We start from the raw sequence: 22,624 nt of genomic DNA, 5'->3' as shown, positions 1-22,624 counted from the left end.
TTCTTATTGCAACTTAGTTTTCTTAATCATTCCCTTATCATTCAGCACTGGAGTTGTTTGCAGTATATGCTGTGAACATCTCAATAATGAACATTCCCCCCTCCCTGCCTTTTTTTGCTCCTTTTAGTTTATTCCAGTGAATTATTAGAGCAGTTTTATGTAGCAAGCAAGGAATTTTATAGAAAGAGTGGACTGGTTTTCAGGGCAATGTGATGTACTTTTCCACACACACACACACACACACACACACACATGCACACATGCACACGCATCCCTCTGGCCCTGCATAGACACCACTCAACCAAATTATTATGGGTGTCCATTGAATAGGGCCAGGTAGGCAACTAGTCACAGTGCTCAGATTTAAACCATCCTACTGACATTGTTGCTATCTCACCAGAGACTTTAGGGAACTGGATTTTGTTAAAATCTGATCAGTAAAACAGGTATTGTGTTTTTGTTCTACAGATGAGATGATACAGCTGGAGAGGCATTGTGGTGGCTACAAAGGGTATAGATCAGGTGACTTAACGTTTGTAGGACCTTAGGTGAGTCACTGACCATCTCTGCACCTTGGTTTCCTCCTCTGAAAGTGCACTGAACTCGCTGAAATATCACTTCCAGGATTTAAGACTGTGTGGAACGTGCCACCTGCCCTCTAGAAGCCTTGTAGTCTTTAGTGAGACAAGCTAACACACAGGGATGGTTCAGTACCAACTAAATGTAGTAACTGAACCAGGCGGGGAACAGAAAAGGGAGAGTGCAATTTGGACTTAGAACCAGAGTTCAGGAAGGGGCAAACATTCCCAATTGCCCATAACTGACCAGAAAGCCATCAGTCTGAAGTCCAGGGAGCTATGAGATGTCAGTGGCCATTTGAGAGCCCAGCATTTAGTGCAATTGTGTACACCTCTCTGGTGATAGGATTCTCTCCCTCCCCATCACAGAGGTTCCTGGCATTCTTTTTGTGCCTTTTAAGTCTTTTTGTGCTGGTAAGTCAGCCTGGCTGTATGTCAGGTAGTGACCTTTGGGAGGAGTGGGAGGAAAGGAAATTGCAAAGGGAGTAAATTTATTGAAAATGTACGTCTCACACTCAGAGGTCAGTCCAAAGGTGACCACATGTCCTAGCTATAAGCCTCTTGTCCCAGAATAATTAGTAATATATCCCTTTCAGTACAAGTATTCCATTTGGGATGTCAAATTATCTGGTCATCCAGTTGTTGTCATTATGTGCCATTGAGTCAGACCCGACTCGACTCATAGTGACCCCTTCTTGGGTTTCTGAGGTGGTATCATTACGGAAGTAGATTGCCCGACTTTCCTTTGAGGAGTGGCTGGTGGGTTTGAACCACGAGCCTTCTGGTTAGCAGTCAAATTCCTTAGGCACTACACTACCAGAGCTCCTTTGGTCATCCTAGCCAGTCCCAAATGGTGGACAAAAAAGAAGAGAGCCAGTTGTTCCCAGGTGCAAAGGGCTAGGGTCTGGGATGGGCAGGGGATGTGTTGGACACAGCAACCTGTAGTGACTCCGGCTCCCTCTGTGTGACTTTTCTTAGCTCCCACACACTGCAGGGTACTTGAAGGTTACAGGTAGGCAGATGGAGGGGGCAGAAGCCCAGAAGAGGTCCTCTTTGAAGGCCAAAGAAACTCAAAGAGGACAAGGAGACAACTAGGTAAAACAGTGTTTGTAAAAAATGTATTGTTGTAAGGACAAAACATCAAAATTATGAAAAGTTGTAAAAATAGACATTTAAAATATACAAAATGTATTGAGTATTCCCTCCTTCTTTTTCATATGGCTACTTTTTTTTTGTTTTGTTTTTGTGATTTGGGTGAAAATTTACAGAGCAAATTCACTTTCCATACAGCAATTCACATATACTTTGTCTGTCATTGACCACAGTTTACCACAATGCAATAGCTCCCCTCCCACTTCCTCCCCATAGTTACCGCTTGCCAGTGTCCATCCCTCCATACTCTCCTGCCCCCTGAGCTGTCTCCCTGTGCATAAGCAGCCCTTCTTTCTCCCATGATTGTTCTCTCCAAGGAATATATCTACTTAAGGTAAATGTTCAACTCATATGCCTGTATTTTGTTTGGCTGGAAACCACAGGTGTGGGTTCAATTCCAGACCTGAAGGGCAGCTAGGGGCCATAGTCTCAGTGGTTCCATCAGGCTTTATTGGACCAGCAAACCTGGTTCCCACCTTTTTTTTTTTTTTTTTCTCCAATTTTGATTGAGTTTTGTTCCACATTGTTCTCCCTCTCTGTCAAGGATCTCCTACATAGCTCCCCTTCCAAGTGGATGACAGTGGTAGCCAGCCACCATCTAGTTCTTCTGGTCTCATAGTCATATAGGCTGCAGATCGGATGGTATACCAGTCACTAGGACTAATTGTTTCCATGAATTTTGGTTTTATTCATTCTTCTTTGCTCTGGACGAGGAGAGACCTCATATGGCTACTTTTAAAAATGGTATCCTAGCCCTTAGATCACAGGTGGGAAGGGGCCACAGTGACCATCTTTTGGGAGTCCACATGTTTAATTTCCATATGCAGCAAAGGCAATCCTATTCTTGGTGCCTAACACAATGTTGTTGTTTTGTTGTTGTTGTTGTTATGTGCTGTCCAGCCAGACCTGCCTCATAGCAACCCCTCCTTGGGTTTCCCAGGCAGTATCACTATGGAAGTACATTGCCAACCTTCTTTCCGAGCCTAACACAATAGTACTTTTAATAGCAATATGGCAGTCTTTATCCTTCAGGGACTTGAACTTAAAAAAAAGCAGAAGGTCTATGATGTAATCATTGCTAATGATCAAATGTAAATTGTAAAGCACTTAGAAATTTCTTCTGGAGTGAGTGAGTGACCCTGCATTTTATGGAGAAACTTTTATGCTGCAATCTTTCTTCCTAAATGTGGGGATTCTGGAAGTTTTCAAAACCTCATCTTCAAAAAGACCAAGTCTACAAAGCATTTTGCAAGCTAGTATTCTGAAGAGCATCAAAACAGATGTGTCTCAAAAAGTTTTCTTTGATCAAATGAGGTGGGAAAACAGAGCATATATATGGCTTTGGACTTTTTATAGCCCCTGCTTCTAGCATTGTTATATAGTGTTACTACACTATCCTTTATGTACTAAGTTTTAAACTATTCATGTTGCCTCTGCCTACTACTGTCCCTGGGGGAAAGAAAGGATCAGGTCCCATCAAGATGGTGAAGGTACCTGCAGGTGGATTCTTGTGGGGCTGTGGACCAGCTCAGCTGTTTATGAGCTCTGTGCCCCGCACAAGACCTAACTTTGCTAGACCATTCCATCTCTTGCCTACCCTTCCCTGGGCTGACCTCCAGTCTGACCCCTGAGCACAGACTAGGTACATAATTATTCAGGTAGGTGCTGATGTGGAAAAGTGGGACCTTTTAGAACTTCAAGGAAGGAGTGATTGACCCTTGCACAATCCCTTTGATGACAGAGAGATTGTTTCCTATTGTGTTCATTCCATCCTTATCTTTGTAATTTCTAAAACTGCTCTTCATATAAAAACAAAACAATTGCCATCAGTCAATTCTGACTCATGGTGACCCCATGTGTGTCAGAGTAGAACTGTGCTCTGTAGGGCTTTCAATGGCTGTGATCTTTTGAAGTAGAATATTAGGCCTTTTTTTCTGAGGCCCCTCTGGGTAGAGTCCAACAGTCAACTTTTCAAGCCAAGTGCTTCACTATTTGTACCACCCAGGGACTTCTTATTATGTCTTTGCAATATGCTATAAATATTTTCCTCCAGTTTATCATCTGTTCTTCAGCCTCATCTTTGGACAAGCTTTCTCTTCCTTGCCTTCTCTTCTTCCTTGCCTCCCTTTCCCTCTATCCTCCCCTTTTCTCATTCTTTCTTTTTTAATGAATTTTGATGCTGTTTTTATTCCTTTCACAATGTCCTTGCTTGCTTGTGATTTAAAAAAAAAAAAAAGAAAGAAAGAAACCCTTAGTCATAATCTTTAATGCCCTCCACAGGTCTGAAGCCAGAGACTACTAGGTAAATGCCACTGTTCCTCATTAGCACTCAGAAGCTGAGGTCTGTTGACTCTGTAGGGTGACTCTAGCAAGGCCTGGGGGTACACTTGTGATGAGCAGCTATAGGAGTTTCCAAAATAGGTGCTTTCATCCACACCAGCCTGAGTACTACTTGAGCTGTCTACCCTCCCCTCAGCAGCCTCCTGTCACAGGCGTCTGTCCAACCCTGACAAAGCCCAGAAGACCAAAGGCTCAAGGGCTGCCAGGAAAACCTCAGGATTTGTTTGCAACTCGAGCTCCAGACCCAGGCGCCAGCCCACTGACAGATCAGGCCTGGCCCAGCCCATTAGGAAATGCAGGCACAATCTCTGGTGAACTTTGGATGAGATGTGGGGCTGGGGCTCAGCAGGGGACATTTGGGTGGGGCTTTAGGGATATATTCCTGATGCCCCTTTGGTTCTATTTTGGTTCCTTGGGTGTTTATTTCTCCTGCCTTACCCTCTCATTGCCCTTTTGTCTAAGCTCAAGTCTTGCCTTTTCCAAGAAGCCTTCCCCCTTGGGTCCCATTGGGCTCTCCTTTGCTCTGGACATGCACCTTTCTCAGTTTTTGTTGGTAATTTTCATTGCATTTATGTGTCTTCTTTTCCCAAATAGACTGTAGTGTGATGTAGGGCAGCTGAAGATATATAGCTGGGAGCAGGAGGTGGGAGCTACTGATAAAAGCCCAGGCACCATCACAACTTGTCACCTTGTAATTCTTTGTTTTGCAATGCCAGCCAGACCAAAACAACTGCAGGCAGAGATTTTGCCCCAATCTTGTCTAATATTTCTCTATGTCCAGCCTTTGCTACAAGGGCAGGTATAGCAGCTTCATGGCAAAAATTGGAGTTGCAGTGCTCTCCACAGGAACAGTGGCTTAAGACTGTATAAACTGCATCTGAGGGTAAAGGGCAGGGTCTCTCCACCAGGGGCTCAGGTTAAGACTCAGTCTCCCTGGTGAAGTGGAAGCCTCTCAAGAGGGTGGAGACCTGAGGTGCTCCTCTGCAGCAGAGCTGATGCTGCTGTGGTAGGACTAGGCTCTGTGGCACCCACCAGGTGGGCTGGCACATCAAATGGAACTCTCTGTCAGCTTCAGCAGCTGTGTGGCAATCTTCATTTGATTCAGTTTGCTTTCTCTCCAGCAGTCAGGGCAAATCCAACTTTAGGGTATTGCCCAGAGAGTGTTGCCAATGATGACCCTGGCATATTGATCTTGTCTCTGTTTCTCTTGGCCCTCTTTCCTTCTTACTTCTCTCCCCTCCCTTCTTCTGGTTTTCCTTCTGCCAGCCCTGACTTGCTTACCCCTGCTGGTGTCCCTCTGGCAGACAGCACAGTGGGTGGGTTCCCCAAGATGGATGGAGCAGGTCAGGGGAGAGGTCAGAGTCTTTGCCTGTTGATTGTGTCACTTCTCTGTGGGGAAATTAGGGTTGGGATCCATTCTCCTGGCCCACATTTTTCTTTTTTGGCACTTGGGTGGGGTAGGTTGTCTTAATTTCAAGGAATAAGGAATATGCGTACTAAATTGGATACCTAGAAAATCAGACTGAATTTGTTTCCATCCTAGTTTTTTTTTTTTTTTTTTTTTTTTTAAAGTGGGGCATGGATGAAAAGGCAGCATTAAATCCCCATTACTAGGATTAAAGAAAAACAAAAAAAAACATACCCACTGCCTTCTAGTTGATTCAGACTCATAGTCATCCCCATTGGGTTTCTGAGGGGGTAAATCTTTATGTAAGTAGATTGCCCCGTCTTTCTACCAAGGAGTGGCTGGTGATTTTCAGCTGCCAATCAAATCACAATTAATTAGGTTTGTACATTTGATTGCCAACCAAACTAACTCACTGCCATCGAGTCAATTCTGATTCATAGCAATTCCCACTGGGTTTCCAAGGATGTAAATCTTTACAGAAGCAGCCTGCTTCATCTTTCTTCTGCAGAGCAGCTGGTGGGTTTGAACCACTGACTTTTTGGTTAGCAGCCAAATGCCTTAACCACTGCACCACCAGAGCTCCTTATTTGATTACTAAAGTTGTTGTTAATTAATATATTTTGAGACCTCAGAAGCATAAACTGTATAAGCTGTCAACCTTGACGCCAGTTTCCTGCTTTTAGTCTCACAGTTGCCAATTCTGAGTGCTACTTGGAATTCTGATCTTAGCCCCAGTGGTTTAAGAAAAGGTCAGATTCCCAAATCTCCTAGCTCTTTTATCTACTCCCCCACCCCAATAACCCAGCACAAAGGTTTGTTCTTGGTCTTCTCCATTCCCTCTCAACCCCTCCAGCCCCAACCTCCTAACAATAATCCATCATTGTTATCTCATTTGGTGTTTGCAAAGCACTTTACAGCCATTGTTGTAAGTTTTTCCTCTTATTTGCAAAGTACTTTACAACTATTCTTACAAGTTTTCCTCTGAATGTAGGGTAATGCTAACCCACTTCCGAGAGTTAGATTCCCACTGTCAAATAAGTAGCTGGACCAATCCCCCCATTGCCCAGCACTGGGTGGGACTTTCATGAGTCAGATATCAGAGCTGCGGCCTGTACCCTGCTCCCTACTCCGCACTTGCCCACTTGCCGGCTGGGAAGCTCAGCCCAGTGCATTTCCAGTAAAGAAATCAAAGGTGGTTGTTCACAAAGGTCCACACAGGATGTTATTGCTGGTAGGTGCTAAGCAGTAGCTTTAAACATTTTCCTCTCCATTCTTCAGTCTAAGGGAAGAAAAGCACACGTCAGGTGGAAGAAGACAAAATAGTGCCTTCATTGTGCAGTGGGAACCACATGGAGTGATTAAATTTTATTTTTTTTATCAGATTTTCTAAAGTAAGCAATTATGATATTACAGGATTTTTTTTTTTTAATTTTTTAAAAAAGAGTCCACTCAATTTAGCTTAACAGAGATTCCTCTTGATAGTCTTAGCTACCATCATGGTGTATTTGCCTTCTTGTGTGCTGCATTTTTCATTTAACATTATAGAGTAAGGAGTAAGCATTTTCTTCTATTGTTATACTATTTTTGTAATAATCATTTAAAATTTTTATGTACCATTTTATTGAGCAGATTGGATGGCACAATTTTGTTTAGAAAATACGGAAACATCTGCACATTGCAGGTGGTAATGAGTTGTGGGTAGATATGGTTGTCTTTATGAAGCATGGCCTTCACCTCTTATCCAGAGCCTTCCTTTGGCTGCTATTAAAACACTTGATCAAGTGTTCTATCTCACTCAAGGCCCTAGATCAGACTTCCATACTCTAGCCAAGAAGTGTCTGTCACCCAAGTCTCCAACTCAGTTGTGTTCCAAAAATGAACTAAGCAATACTGTTAATCATTATTGGTATTCAGGTCCAATTCACCCAACTATATCATTAGGATTCTGAGAGCTAGTTTCCCTTGTAACTCAAGTGGCATCTATTGGAATGCTCAAGTAGCAGATGCTCAGTAAATATTTGTTGCTGATAAATACATATTTGCCAACCTCCAGTGCCTTTACCTGGCCAGTAAAATAGTTGTTTGAATGTGTAATCCATTCTTTGAGTGAGTGTGAAGGCATTTTCTCAAGGCCCTGGGAGGTGAGAAATTGTAGCAAGGAGACCTTGAAGGATTTCTGGGGTAGCTTGTTTAATGGGATTCTGGTATCACATATATTATAAAACAATCAGTGTGAAGAAAAAAGGGAATCACCTCTTCAAAAATGAGGAATGAATTATGAGATTATGTCTATGGAGCCTTCTTTATATAAACATGAACATAGAACACTGTTTGCTTATCTCTAATAGGAGAAAATTGTCTATCTTTCAGAGTGACATACTGAAATATTTATGAATGAAATGATAGAATGTCTGATATTTTTCTAAAAACTCAGCATGAGGGAAAGTGGATGGTGGCATAGATGAGACAAAATTGAACACAAATGGTTAGAGGCTAATGGGTAGTTAAGAGTTCATTTTTATATTCTGTGTACATTTGATTATGTTTAAATTTTTCCGCAATAAAGAGAAATAGAATTAAGAGGGTTGCACTAGGTTTGGACTGGAAAACAAAACCAAAGCCACTGCTGTTCAGTTGATTCCAACTCAACCCTGTAGGACAGAGTAGAACTGCCCCATAGGGTTTCCAAGGCTGTAATCTTTACAGAACCTGACTGCCACATCTTTCTCTCATGGAGTGGCTGGTGGGGTCCAACCATCAATCTTTCAGTTCACAGCCAAGTACTTTAACCACTGAGTTAGTTATCTAAAAGAAGTCCTCTAGGGCTTTTAACAGTGTCTTGGTTCAATTTTGAGGTTGTAGTGCCATCTAGTGTTGATTGCAAACACCCCCAAAATAGCTATATTACTAGTACTTCCCTGGGGGACCATGTAGTGGGGTAAAGGGGGACTTTGTCTAATAAGGTCCTTTTTTGAACTCCACTGGCCTTTCTAGTTTCCTCACGGGAGGGTCTGTGGTTCAAGGGAGAGGGGCTGACCGGCCACATACAGGGCGGCACATGGCTTGTGGTTGTGATGATGGTTTCCATCCTGGTGTTCCAGGCTGTTGCTCAATCCATGCCTCCCAGGCTGGGGTAGCAAACTGTGGACAGGTGCTGACCTTGGTAGGAGGGTTCTCAGTGCAACCCAGGTGCAAAAATAGCTTCTCTTGTGACTGGTGTGTGCTCAGTTCCTGGGCTGAGCAAATAGCCCCTCACACCTGCACATTGTTTACTTGGTGTAGACATACAGCTACCTGTTTGCAGGTGCAAATGACTGTTTATGTACCCAGAGTTGGGGGTAGGGCTCCCTCACCTATCCTCTGCTCCAGCCCACTCCTCTGAGAACAAGTACTTGGGCCACAGGACACCCAGAGTGTGCAACCTTAAACCCCAGGGCTGGGTTCCAATGGACAAAGAGCTCTCAAAAACACTATTAGTGTCCCCTTCACTGAAGAAATCACCCTTGCCTCTGGCAGTAGGACAAGAAAGATCTGAGACCAGGACAGCTGTGCTTTGTGATAGAAAGTTTGCATAGGATATAAAAAGTTTTCAGGAGTGAAGGGACTTCTGAAAGGCTTAAGCCAGGCTGTATATAGAGAAAACCAAAACCAAACTCACTGCTGTTGAGTTGATTCAATTCATAGTGACCCCTCCTTGGGTTTCTGAGGTGTTATCTCTAAGGAAGTGGATTGCCCAATCTTCCTTCTGAGGAGTGGCTGATGGATTTGAACCGCCAGCCTTCTGGTTAGCAATCAAATGCCTTAGGCACTATGCCAGCAGAGCTCCCTGTACATAGAGAGGATATGGAATAAGAAAACTGGCCCAGCCTATCTCAAAGAACTAAAATGATGTAGATGGAATTTTTACTTGCAAAATTCTATAGAAATGGAACATAAAGATGATGGGAGGGGCAGGGATATTTAACTGATGCAGTATAGTGACAACTGATAGCAACTTTCTTCTGGTAGATTTGTAAGATGCACTTAAAAGATGCACTTTTATTTTGTGTGCCAATAAGCAAGAAAAAATGTTGCTAGTTAAACTATGATACAGCATAAGATATGTCCCTGTTTCAGATACATTAAAATGGAGAAAATGAATTAATGAAATAAGTTGATATAGCCTTTCTGAAGAGCGTTTTGAAAAATGTCAACAACTTAAAAAAATCACTTTGTGTAATTCTCCTTCTAGGAGAATATCATCCTAAAGAATAATTAGAACTGTAAAACTTTATGCACAAAAATGAACAGTATTTATAAAACACAAATTGGAAGTAATAGTTAAATGACAGAATTTCAGTGATGACACATTTATATGACAGAATTTTGTACTGCCTTAAAATGAGTTTATGAAGAATTTCTAACATGGTAAAATGCTTTGGTATTAAGTGAAAAACAAGCTCAAAATTTTATATACTTGACCTCAACTAGGAAAAAGCATGTGCCAATATAAAAAGCATTACAAAGGACATGATAGAACAAAATGCTAACACTGATAAGCTTTGGTTTTAGGGTCATATATGATCTATATTGTTCTTGCACATTTCAGAATTTTCTGATTTTCCTAAAGTAAATATTTATTATATTTTTACTCAAAGGGGAAAGCAATCTTAATTTTGAAAGAGAAGAGAGAAAGAAGTTCTGAGCAGACCTTGGTGTTAGGCGAGAACCTCAATCAAGGCTTTAGGCTCTGAATGAGAATTTGGGACTAAAATCCAGATGTTGGCCCCCAGCTCCAGGCCCCTGGTGACTGCTGCTGACTTCCTTCCCTTTGTCATGATCAGGGGGAGTCCACCCACCTCCCACCATAGCCTTCTGAGTTGAGGCCACAGTGAGGAAGAGTGAGAACAGACCAAGGTGATCTTGCATTCCTGGAAGAAACTATTCCTTCCAAGAAAAAGGCATTATTTCTTTGATCTTTGGATTCTCAGACACAAGATTTGTTGGCATAAACAAAAAGTTAATCCTCTGTATTTTTCTCCTGTTGTTTCTCACTCAGTAGATATGTTTGATGACTTCTCAGAAGGCAGAGAATGTGTCAACTGTGGGGCCATGTCCACCCCCCTCTGGAGGCGAGATGGGACAGGGCACTACCTGTGCAATGCCTGTGGCCTCTATCACAAGATGAATGGCATCAACCGGCCCCTCATCAAGCCCCAGCGCCGGCTGGTAAGAAAGTCCCTCAAATTCCTTAAGTCCAGCAGCCTGCTGAATGGCCAGACTTCTGGAGCTGCTTCTCAGGACCTTGTTCGGGACTCTTGCCTCAGTGGGTTATCTGGAACTTCTCTGATTTCAAATTTTGGAATTCAAGTCACCTGCACTTTAAAAATGAGAACAGTATTTGTTCAGTAAGAAGTTCTGATAGTGCAGTAGTTAAAGTATTTAGCTGCTAACCTAAAGGTTGGTGGTTTGAACCCACCAGAGCTTCATGGGAGAAACATTTAGTCTGCTTCCATAAAGATCTGCAGCCTTGGAAACCCTATGGAGCAGTTCTATTCTGTTGTATAGGGTTACTATGAGTCAGAGTTGACTCAACGGCAGTGGGTGGTGGGTTGTTCCGTGGTAGAGTTCTCGCCTTCCATGTAGGAGCCCTAGTTTTGATTCCCAGCCAGTGCCTCTCACACACAGCCACAGTGGAGGCTTTCATGTTGTTAGGATGCTGAACAGGTGTCAGCGGAGCTTGCAGACTAAGACAGGCTGGGGAGAAAGGCCTGATGATCTATTTCTGAAAATCAGCCAATGAAAACCATATGGATCACAGCTGTCTGAACCACGACCAATCATGAGTATGGTACAGAACCAGGCAGTGGTTCCTTCCACTGTGCTTGGAGTGGCCATGAGTCTGGAGCCAAGTCAATGGCAGCTAACAACACAACACTATTTTAAAGTGTTGGTTGAGGGGTGAGGTGGTGAATAGGGAGAAACAGTAATTTTTCATACCTTTAGCATTAGCTTGAGCTACAAGGATGTTCCTGACCATCTAGTTCAACCACTTAAATATACAGAAGTGAAAACTGAAGCTCAGGAAAGCTAAGGGGCTTGCCTATGGTAACATAGACAGAATCTCAGATTTGGAACCAGAATTCAGGCTTCCTGGTTCCCAATCCAGGACTGTCTTTTGTATCTCTTGTATTCACATAAACTTTAAGAGGAGGGTTAACCCCAGAGGCTGTTCAGTAAGAAGTTCTGATAGTGCAGTGGCTAAAGTTGTTAAAACCCAAAGCTCAGGAGGGTAAGCAGGATGGATAGGGCCCTGTAGGTGGAGAAGAGGCTAGAATTGGGGCTGGGATGCAGAGTTTTTACTCCTGGTTCATTGGTCTTTTCTACTTTACTTTGATTTTGATCAACATCAGCTAGCTCTTGTGTATATAATGGAGGGAGAAACATAACCCCAATACTTCCCTTTCTTGTGATCCCAAGGCCCATCCCAGACCTTGATGACTCTTGGATGCAATAATCTCCTGCCCACCCTTACCTGGCACCTTGGAGCATCTCCACTGAAGACAAAGTTAATTCTACTTTTTAGAGAAGCTTTTCTGTGTTTACTTGGTTATTCATCTGAAGTCGAATGACTAACAGGTGCCACAGTTTGGACTAGAAACCAAGTGTTCAGTGCCCAAATTCACTCTTCTCTTGCAGCAGAAGTCTCTGCTCTCATTCATCTCTAGGAGTGGCTTAGGTAAGAAGAGAATCTGGCCCACTACCTGGTCTGATTCTCACATAGGACTATTGTGACTAACTCTGCCACTCATTTCAGGAAGTCCTAGCTCCCCTGAGTTCCAGATGAAGTAGCAGAGTAGGAAAGCCTACCTTTGATTTGACTTTGAAGGGTTTGTTTCCTGTGTTGCAGTCGGCCTCCCGGCGAGTGGGCCTCTCTTGTGCTAACTGCCAGACCACCACCACCACTCTGTGGCGCCGCAACGCAGAGGGTGAGCCCGTGTGCAATGCCTGTGGCCTCTACATGAAACTCCATGGGGTAAGTAGATCCTACTCCTCCTCGCATAGCCTCCCAGCTCCTGCCAGGCAGGGTGACTACCTTGATCATTTCCAATCACTCAGTTCTCACTTCTACATTTTCTCCTTCAGACTGTAATTTTCTTTTCCTTCTTCTTCCTAACAAAGATTTTTAGATTTGGAGGGGACCTTAAGAGTTTTTGCTGGTCTCTTCCACCTCTCACATTGCATAAATCTTAAGATTCAGAAATAGTCTACATATAGTAACATGATATAACAAAGGCAACGTTTCAATTTAGTTCATAACAGGATAGCTTGCTTAAGAATAATGTTGTTGTTGTTGTTGTTATGTGCCGTCGAGTCAGCCCTGACTCATAGCGACCCCTCCTTGGGTTTCCAAGGCAGTATCACTACGGAAGTAGGATTGCCCAACCTTCCTTCCGAGGAGTGGCTGGTGGGTTTGAACCGCCAGCCTTCTGGTTAGCAGTCAAGTGCCTTACATAATTGGATATTCATCTAGAAAACAAAAACAAAGCTTGATCTCAACCTCCTACCATAAACAAAAGTAAATTTAGGTGAATTAAAGATAATAAATGTAAAGCACTTTTAATAGGGAGTAATACTAGAAGAAAATGTAGGGGTAGGGGGCAATAGTTATATAACCTTGGGGATGGGAGGAGAACTTCTTAAGTAAGTTTTAAAAACTCTTAGGGTGTAAAAGAAAAGTTAGATATACTTGATTATATATATTTTTAAAAAATTAGTGTATAGAAAAAGACATTTAAAGAAAGTATAAACCAATACACACATGTCAGAAGAAAGATTAGTATTTCTAGTAATATACAGAGCCTCTAAGCAGCTTTAAGCTCTGTAGAAGCTTTTTATGTTCTGATTTGGGACAATCTTCATTATATAATGTTAAAAAATACCATTTGTTTGTGCAGAACAGTTTACATAGTATGGTGCTATTTTTATATACAAAGAGGAAAAGAATCATTTATATGTAGTTGCTCACACACACACACACACACACACACACACATACATATACATACATACCTACATAGAATATCTCTGGCAAGATATGTGAGAAAAATTGGTAACATGGGTTGCCTGTAGAAAAAGGAACAGGGTGATTAGAGAGCTAGGGTTAGAGAGAAGTTTTTATCATTGTGTATACTTTTTTTGTCTTTTAGATGGTCCATAAGGAAGTCTTACTTACTCAAATATAAATTAAAACAAAATAAGGAAAACAAAACCACAGGTTCTATGGCTCACCTTTCAGCCAAACAGCAGATAGGCTTATACAGTGAACAGTAACACCAGGGAGTTATGCACTCCTTAGAAAAACCAACCATACAAAGTCAAAAGGGCAGCATTTGCCCAGGATTAAAGCTCAGAAGGCAGGAAGGGGTAGGAAAGAAGGATGAATGGAAATGGTAAACACACGGAGGAAGCTGGAAGAGCACTGTTATATTGTAGGGACTGCAGTCAATGTCACAAATCAAAAGGTGTGTACGAATTGTTGAATGGAAAACTCATTTGCTATGTAAATTTTCACCCAAATCACAAATAAATAAATAAACCAAAGAGATCCACAGACTATTAAGAAAATGACAGTCAGTCTCCCTCCCACCTCCCAAAATGCATAAAACGAACAGACAACTCACAGAAATCCAGACAGACATTAAACGTGTCCTGAGATGCTTGACTTCACTGAAAATCAAGGAAATGTAAATTAAAACAACTATGATATTCTCTATTTCACCCATATGTTTGGCAAAAATTAAAATGTGTCACAGTATTTGTTGTTGTTGTTATGTGCTGTTAAGTCAGACCCGACTCATAGCGACCCCTCCTTGGGTTTCCAAGGCATTATCACTATGGAAGTAGATTGTCCAATCTTCCTTCCGAGGAGTGACTGGTGGATTTGAACCACCAACCTTCAGGTTAGTAGTCAAGTGCCTTAGGCACTATGCCACCATGGTATCTAGTGCTATGCAAGTTTGGAGAAATAGACACTCTTCTATAATGTTAATCTATATGTGAATTACTATATTTACTCCTTCAGAAAATTAACCTGGTAGTACCTAGTGAAGATAAAAACATATACTTTTTGATCTAGCAGCTGTTTTTGAGAAACTAGCTTATATATAAGGAGCTTGGGTAGCATAGTGCCTAAGGTGGTAGTGTAGTGCCTAAGGCACTTGACTGCTAGCCAGAAGGCTGGCAGTTCCATCCCACCAGCCACTCCTTGGAAGGAAGATGGGGCAGTCTACTTCCGTAGTGATACTGCCTCGGAAACCCAAGGAGAGGTCGCTATGAGTTGGGTCCGACTCAACGGCACATAACAACAACAACAAGCTTATATATATATGTAAAAAGAGAGAGCCAGTAAAAAAGTTATAATATGTATAAGTTTTTATTACATACAATGAAAATACATGTTTGAGTTGTTTATTGCCATAGACTTTGTAGCAGCAAAACCTAGATATATACTTAATATCCAACAAGGGAATCGAATAAATTATGACTTATACCATAATGTGGGATATTATGCAGAAATTTTAAAAAAGTTAGAGCTCTATGTCTTGATTGGAAGTAATGAAAAAGAACATTACAAAGTAGTATGTGCAGTATAACCCCATCTGGGATTGAGGGGTGCATTAAGCACGCACACACACACACATACAAGTACATATGGATGAACACATAAATACATGTATAGGGAAATATAGGCATACATACTAGGTTGTTGGTACCAGTGGCTTCACAGGCAAAGGACTGGGGGTGGAGGTTGTTACTAACTTAATATTCAGACATCTTTCTATTGGTTTCTTGTTATAATTTTAAAAAAGGCTAAAAATATAGTGAGAAAGATCATAAGGAATACATTTACATCTGCAAAGAATTGTGTATAAGGATGTTTGTTGAATCACTGTAACAGTGAAAAAGTAGGAAAAAACTTTTGAGGAGGAAATGGTTAAAGGAGTCATTGTTCTTCAGTAGGAAAATGGTAAAAGAAACTAATAGGGGAACCATTAAAAAGAATGAGATAGATCTAACTGTACTAAAATGGGATGTTCTCCAAAATTTATCATTGAATGAAAAGCCAGACCTGAACAGTTAGTGTAGTCTGATTCCCAATTAGGTGATACAGGAAATATCTTTATCTATTTCTATGCATGTAAATTTATGTTTTAAAAAAGAAGATTTTAAAAATTAGAAAACAGAGTGGGAGGTAAGGGACTGGAAATGAAGGATCATATCATGTTTTCATACTCCAGTATGTTTAAATCTTTTATAATAAGAGTGATTTCATGAATTATTTGTGTGACTTAAAAGTTTAAAACTAAAGAAAGTGCTTCGTATAGAAAGAAGATCAAAAGGTTCAGAGAGAACCAGCCATAAGAATTCTTGGAAGGAGATATATGAAGAGGAGAAAGAAGTAAGACAGAAGATGGTGTCAAGAGGAGTCACTTGATAATGACACTGCAGAAGAAAGGAGTCAGCCATGTTTAGATACAGTAGAGGTGCCCTTGTATATAGCAGTAGAGGAAGGGGAGCAAGGAAGCAGGAGCGGGCCTATCACCTGTCGAGAAGAACTTTCTAAATGAAAAGTATAAGACAGTAGGATATGGCTAAGAAGCAGCAGTCTCAAAATTGTTTTTAAGGCAGGTGTGACCTCTGCACATGGGAAGAACTATGATTCATCTGAAAGCATACTGAGATGGGTGGGGATAGACATGAGGGCAAGATTCATCTGGAGTAAGGATGGGCTTCTAGTGGACCTGGTTAGGCCTGCAAGGTGTTGAGGGAAGACACCTTCCTCCAAAGGTGGGAAAGGATAGTGGGTATGGGTAGAGCCACATTGAGATGCTAAGGGTGGGAAGTGGGAATTTTGCCTCATCTGACTCTTCAACAGAGTAAGAGTACCAGTGCCAGCTGCCATCAAGTCACCTCAACCCATGGTGACCCCATGTGTGTCAGAGTAGAGCTGTGCTCCATAGGGTTTCCAATGGTTGTTTTTTCAGAAGTAGATCACCAGGCTTTTCTTCTGAGGTACCTCTGGGTGGACTTGAACTGGTAAACCTCTCAGCTAGCAGCCAAGCATGTTAATCATTTGCACCATCCAGGGACTCCCGAATAGGAGTGGGAGGCAAGTTCACTTACATTAGTGCATTTCTCTTAACTATTCCCTTCTCATGTCTTTGATGTAGGATTGCTTTTCTTTAGTATTTTTTTTTTCTTCTACTTGTCTGTCCTTCCCACAAGCCTGCAAACCTCTTAGGGAGGGAACTATGTCTTTAATTCTCTATTTCTTCAATGTGCAGTATAATACCTAGTATATAATATATAGGTAGGTGCTCAGTACATTTTTAAAAATAGCATTGACTTCTTTCTCAGCAGGAGTGTTCCAAGGGTCTGTTCACACAGCCTCAGGCCTAAAGTTCATAGACTGATTGCTTAGATATTGCCTTCTCATAATGTATGTGTGTGTGCATGTATATGCTTAAATACTACAGCAGATTATATAGAAATGGAAAACCATATGTACATTGTCTTGTGCTCTCCTAGGTCCCCAGGCCTCTTGCGATGAGGAAAGAGGGAATTCAAACCAGAAAACGGAAGCCCAAGAACCTTAATAAATCTAAGACACCAGCAGGTGAGGAAAAGATATATTATGATTTTATGAATAATTCAGTAGCTCTCAGCATGTGATAATACCTGTATTGTATTCTTTGCTAGATAGGCTACCTCAGGCTGCTAGAGGACAGAAAAACAAAGTAACAGCATCATGTGACATACTGGGAACATGTGAGCTAGGCTCAACTCAGCCCACCCAGCATACACATGCACCCACACACACATACACACATGTGCACATGCACTCACACACGCCTCAGAACTCAACTCTTTTCAGTTCTCCTTAAGTTAACTGGGATCTAGGAAGACAGTATCACATTAATTACATTCACAACAAATTTGTAGTCCATAGTATAATTAACATTATATATGTGTATTGTAAGAGTCCCTGGGTGGCAGAAATAATTACACACTAGGCTACTAATTGTTATGTGCCGTCGAGTCGGACCCGACTCATAGTGACCCCTCCTTGGGTTGCCAGGGCAGTATCACTAGGGAAGTAGATTGCCCAACCTTCCTTCCAAGGAGTGGCTGGTGGATTTGAACCGCCAGCCTTCTGGTTAGCAGTGAAGTGCCTTAGGCATTATGCTACCAGAGCTCCTAGGCTACTAACAGACGGTTCAAAACTACCCAGAGGTGCCTTAAAAGTCAGGCCTGGTGGTCTGCTTCCAAAAAGGCTCACAGTCTTGAACAACCTCATGAACAGTTCTACTCTGCACACATGGGGTCACCATGAGTCAAAACTGACTCAGTGGTAACTAATAATAACAACTTTTCCTTTAGGGATTTTCTTCATAAACATCTCAATGATCCTCCCAAGAGGACCATGAGACCCAATTTATTCTGCCCATTTTACTGAGCAAACTGAGGCTCAGAGAGGGCAAATGACTCAACCAGAGTCAAAAAATACTAATGGGTAGATCCAGAATTAAAGCCCAATTTTTAGATAGATTTTGGGGTCGATCATCTGTTCAAAATACCACTCTACTTTCTTAAATTCTACATTGAAAATGAAGACTCCTTGTGTCCCCTATCAAGAGCATTACCAGCTTGGTACTACTACCAAATCCAAAATTTGACTGGTAAACACTACAGTCACAAAGAAAATAAATTAGCTGATATGAATGGAAAGTATCTTCTAATGAAAGGCATGACAAAGTCAGATAAATTGCCCCTTTCCACCGCTGAGACATGACCAAAGTGTTACTTTTCGAGGCTTCACAGAGATTTACTCCTCCTAGCAGTCATAGTTCTTACTAGAGCTTTCAGGATCTCCCTACTTCCACACTGTTGATAACTGCAGCATGTTCCCCTGTGTAATCCCATTTCCTCAGATGTAGCCATCACAAGGGGAGCAGGTGTGTCATTCTTTAGGTCCACAATTCCTTCTCCACAATTCTGGATCCAGAAAGCTAGAATCGTCAGCAAACCTAATCTGAACAGATCCAAAGCTATTTATAGTCTTTATTTATCCCACTTAGTATAAATATTGATATGTTTTGCTAGAGAAATACGAATGTATTTAATAACAGGGTATTTTCTCATATCCCACTGGGACTATTATGTAATATACTGTGATTTGCACTTTTAATGTCCCAAAAGTTTTGAATCCTGAAATACATGTAGTCCCAAGGGTTTGGGATAAGGTTTGGTGAGCCTGCCATTTGAAAAACTCCCCTTGAAATTCTAGTACTTCTGCCCCATTTCGAGATATGTTGCCCTACACTGATGAAGGAACTCTGCTTCTCTCCCCAGAAATGTAAATAAAGCTGTTAGCACAGACCTATCCAGGCTGTCTCAAAGGACTGCCATCCATTTATCCCTGCCCCTGGTCTGGGTGTCCTGACTCTGCCTTGTTCCAGGTCCTTCGGGCAGTGAGAGCCTTCCTCCCACCAGCAGCGCTTCCAGCAACTCCAACAGCGCAACCACCACTAGCAGTGAAGAGATGCGTCCCATCAAGACAGAGCCTGGGCTGTCATCTCATTATGGGCATACCAGCCCCATGTCCCAGGTATGCCCAGTGGGCAGCGGTGGCAGGACCTCAAGTGGGGCAGTTGACTAAGTATAGGTAGCCTTTGCACCATGCAAGTCTGCCAGGCCTCCAGCAGGTGGCAGGCTCTGAGGTGCACCAAAAACCAAAAACTTTCACTGCCGTTGAGTCGGATTGGGTTCCCGAGGGAGGAGGTGGTATATCACCATGGAAGTAGATTGCCCAGTCTTCCTTCTGAGGAGTGGCTAGTAGGTTTGAACTGCCAGCCTACTGGTTAGCAGTCAAATGCCTTAGGCACTACGTCACCAGAGCTCCTTGAGCTGCACCAGCTGGGCTGAAAATCGCCAGTAGCAGAGTTGCTCAGTACCCTTGGTGCTTCACCTGAGCCCATGGGCTGCCTGCTTGAGTGTATTTTATCAAGCTGCAATGAGTTGAGACACACAACTTCAAAACACACATTTTTTACATAGTGGATAAGGCATTTGGCTGCTAACCAGAAGGTCAGCGGTTCAAACCCACCAGCTGCTCCACAGAAGATAGATGGGGTCACCTACTTCCGTAAAGATTTACAGCCTCAGAAACCCAACAGGGGTCGCTATGAGTCAGATTTGACTCCATGGGAGAGAGTTTGGTTTTTGGTTTACTCTATGCCAAGATCTTTGGAGACACAGAAGGAGATGTCAGGGTGGCACACAGTGTGAGGGGTAGGAAGATAGTACACAACTACAACCTGAATCAGACTGTGTGTGTTGCGGTTAGGGGAGGCTGATGTAAAACTGTAAGAGGGAAGTAGGAAGCTGAGGAGGGGGATCTCTAGGCAAGTCTACTCTCTGAAATGAAGGCTAGTCTGATCTTGGCCTTGAAGGATGGGTAGAGTTTTAAAAGAGGGAAGGAGAACCCTCCTGGCATGGGTAGAGAGTCAGGGTGGTGGGTGGGTAAGTTGGGGGACTGGTGAAGAAGTGAGAGTGTTATTTTTGGCTTTTTTTAATAATTGATTTTTGTTACTAAGAATATACCCAGTTAAACACACAACTTTAACAGTTTCTATAAGTACAATTCAGTGACATTGATCACATTCTTCCAGTTGTGCAACCATTCTTACCCTCCTTTTCCGAGGTGTTCCTCCCCCATTAACATAAACTCACTGCCTCCTAAGTTTCCTATCTAATCTTCCAAGTTGCTATTGTCAGTTAGATCCCTTATAGATAGATCTTAAAAGAGCACAATGCGTAAGGCAGACATTCTTTAATAGTTAAGCTAAACTATTGTTTGGTTTTAAGAAGACTTCAGGGTATACTTTTGGTTTAAGGCTTAAAGATTATCTTGGTTTAAGGGTTTATCCAGCCTCCATGGCTCCACAGTGTCTAGATTCCAAGAGAATTTTAAATTTGGTTCTGCATTTTCTCCCTTTTGAACAGGATTCTTTTATAGCTTCTTTGATTAAAATGTTCAATAATGGTAGCCAGGCACCATCCAATTCATCTGGTCCCAAGGTAAAGGAGGCAGAATGCTGTTTTAATGAGGGACAATGGTGGGTCCAGTTTCCTTTGGAGGTCCAGAGGATGGATCAACAGTACCCTCATTTCCATCTTATAGATGAAATGGCAGCATCCCTGCTCCCCCATCCCCTTCTCTCTGTGGTTCCCCTCATTGGGGATCAATGCTCCCAAAGTTTGTCATGGACTCCCATTAATGGCCACTCTCTGATCTCTTCTTTACTCATTTGAGGGAATTCCAATGTCCTAAAGAGCGGTCAGGTTGAATAGGAAGCTGGTCCCATAGAATCAGAAGAGCCAGGAGCCCTTTCTGAGTGGGGAGAAAGGCCTCTCTGTTTCAAAGTAGAGAACTGATGGGGATAAGAGTGTACAAAATATCTCATGTACCCATCAGACCCTTTGGAGAAACCAGAGTAGTCACCTTGTGGCTCAAACCACTGGATCATAGCCCTGTTTGTGTACTGTGCATCAGAAATGGCTGATGAATCACTCAGACCCTTTTCTTCCAAGAGCACAGAGGGGTAAGAAAAACAGAAATGCTCCTTGGTTCTTTGTCCTGCCCTTGTCCTTTGACAAACAGACCTCTCATCCCTTTATAGGGATTGGAGGCATGGTGGGGACATCTGTGTAATGGGACTCACCTCTTAAGCTAACACCCTCAAGAGTGATTCCATTTACCTCATCTGTCACTTTTTGCTTTCAGACTTTCTCGGTCAGTGCGATGTCTGGCCACGGGCCCTCCATCCACCCAGTCCTCTCAGCCCTGAAGCTCTCCCCACAAGGCTACGCCTCTTCTGTTAGCCAGTCGCCGCAGGCCACCTCCAAGCAGGACTCTTGGAACAGCCTGGTCTTGGCTGATAACCACGGGGACATAATCACTGCCTAATCACACCTCCTTCCCTCTTCAAATTCCTGCACAGACTTGGGACTTGGAGGACAGCAGAGATTGAGGCTCTGGGCTCTCCGTGGCCAGCCTCCTCTGTCTGGGAATGACTCCAGAAGAACAATTGGGAAGAAACTTGAAGTCCATGATTTGGTTAGGGGCAGGGGATGTTGAATTTTATCAGATACCTTCTCAAGGTAGGGGAACTGGAAAGAGCCTGGACTCTGATACTGAAGAACCACACCCTTCACCAAGAACACACTAAGTCTCTTCCATGTAGTTAGAGACTCTTCTTTCTCATTCTGCTCTCTGCTCAGCCCCCTCCAAGAGATAAGATGTTCTCCCTACCATTCTCCCACTGTGGCCTCAGGTTGTTGCTGTTGTTATGTGCTGCCAAGTCAATTCTGACTCATAGCAATTCTGTAGGACAGAGTAGTATTGCCCCATAGGGTTTCCTAGGCTGTAATCTTTACAGATCACTAGGAGCTGCTGGAGGGTTCGAACTGACAGCCTAACAGTTAACTGAGTACTTAACTTCTGTACCACCAGGGTTCCTTGTGGCCTAAGATAGTCGTTTTTAAATTATACTTTCAGCACCAGGGATCTGAGGGAGGGTGGAGGGGGCAGGGCTCTGGGAACCCTGCCCAGCTTGAACTAGAGTATCTGTTTTACATGTAATTTGGACAGCCCCTGCTCTTGCCCAACACTCCCCTTGAGGCTTGGCACATCCTTGCATCCCCAGTACCAAATCCGACTCCAAAAATACTGGGTGTAATGAAGATGTTACTGAATGTTTCTTAGGGAGATGGAGGAGAGAGTTACTTCATTCAGCACACAGTATAACTTCATCAAAATCACAACTTCACCTCCCCAAAAGCCCTTTGGCCTGCTAATGGTCTCATCCTTTTCCTCCTTCTTTTCACTCCCAAGGCCTCTTAAAATAAAAATCCTGCCTACTGTTCTGCGTGATTGAGCTCTGCTTTCAGCTTGTACATGTGTCTCCCTCAGCAAAACGAGAACTCAGTAGTTAGCCTAACAGCAGCCAGCTCATACCACCCCCAAAAAACCCTTCATATACCCCATCACATACACAGGGGTTCTGAGTAAGAACAGAACTGTTCTGCTGCTAATGCAAGT

At 42.7% G+C, this 22,624-nt stretch overlaps 1 protein-coding gene across 1 annotated transcript in view; it reads left to right on the top strand.

The window, feature by feature from the left end:
* The window catches only part of GATA4 (GATA binding protein 4), a 71,533-nt gene extending 50,043 nt beyond the window's left edge, over nt 1–21,490 (top strand). The window contains exons 2-6 of the mRNA XM_007938707.2: nt 10,517–10,686; nt 12,368–12,493; nt 17,050–17,137; nt 18,981–19,129; nt 21,308–21,490. Coding sequence (XP_007936898.1) covers nt 10,517–10,686; nt 12,368–12,493; nt 17,050–17,137; nt 18,981–19,129; nt 21,308–21,490 — 716 coding nt within the window. The remainder of the gene's footprint in view (nt 1–10,516; nt 10,687–12,367; nt 12,494–17,049; nt 17,138–18,980; nt 19,130–21,307) is intronic.
* Nucleotides 21,491–22,624: the final 1,134 nt, after the last annotated feature.

Source organism: Orycteropus afer, unplaced genomic scaffold (genome assembly GCF_000298275.1).
Source record: "Orycteropus afer afer isolate SDZICR_OR568_19922 unplaced genomic scaffold, OryAfe1.0 scaffold00053, whole genome shotgun sequence".
NCBI classification, from domain to species: domain Eukaryota; kingdom Metazoa; phylum Chordata; class Mammalia; order Tubulidentata; family Orycteropodidae; genus Orycteropus; species Orycteropus afer.
This window is presented reverse-complemented; position numbering and strand designations above follow the sequence as displayed.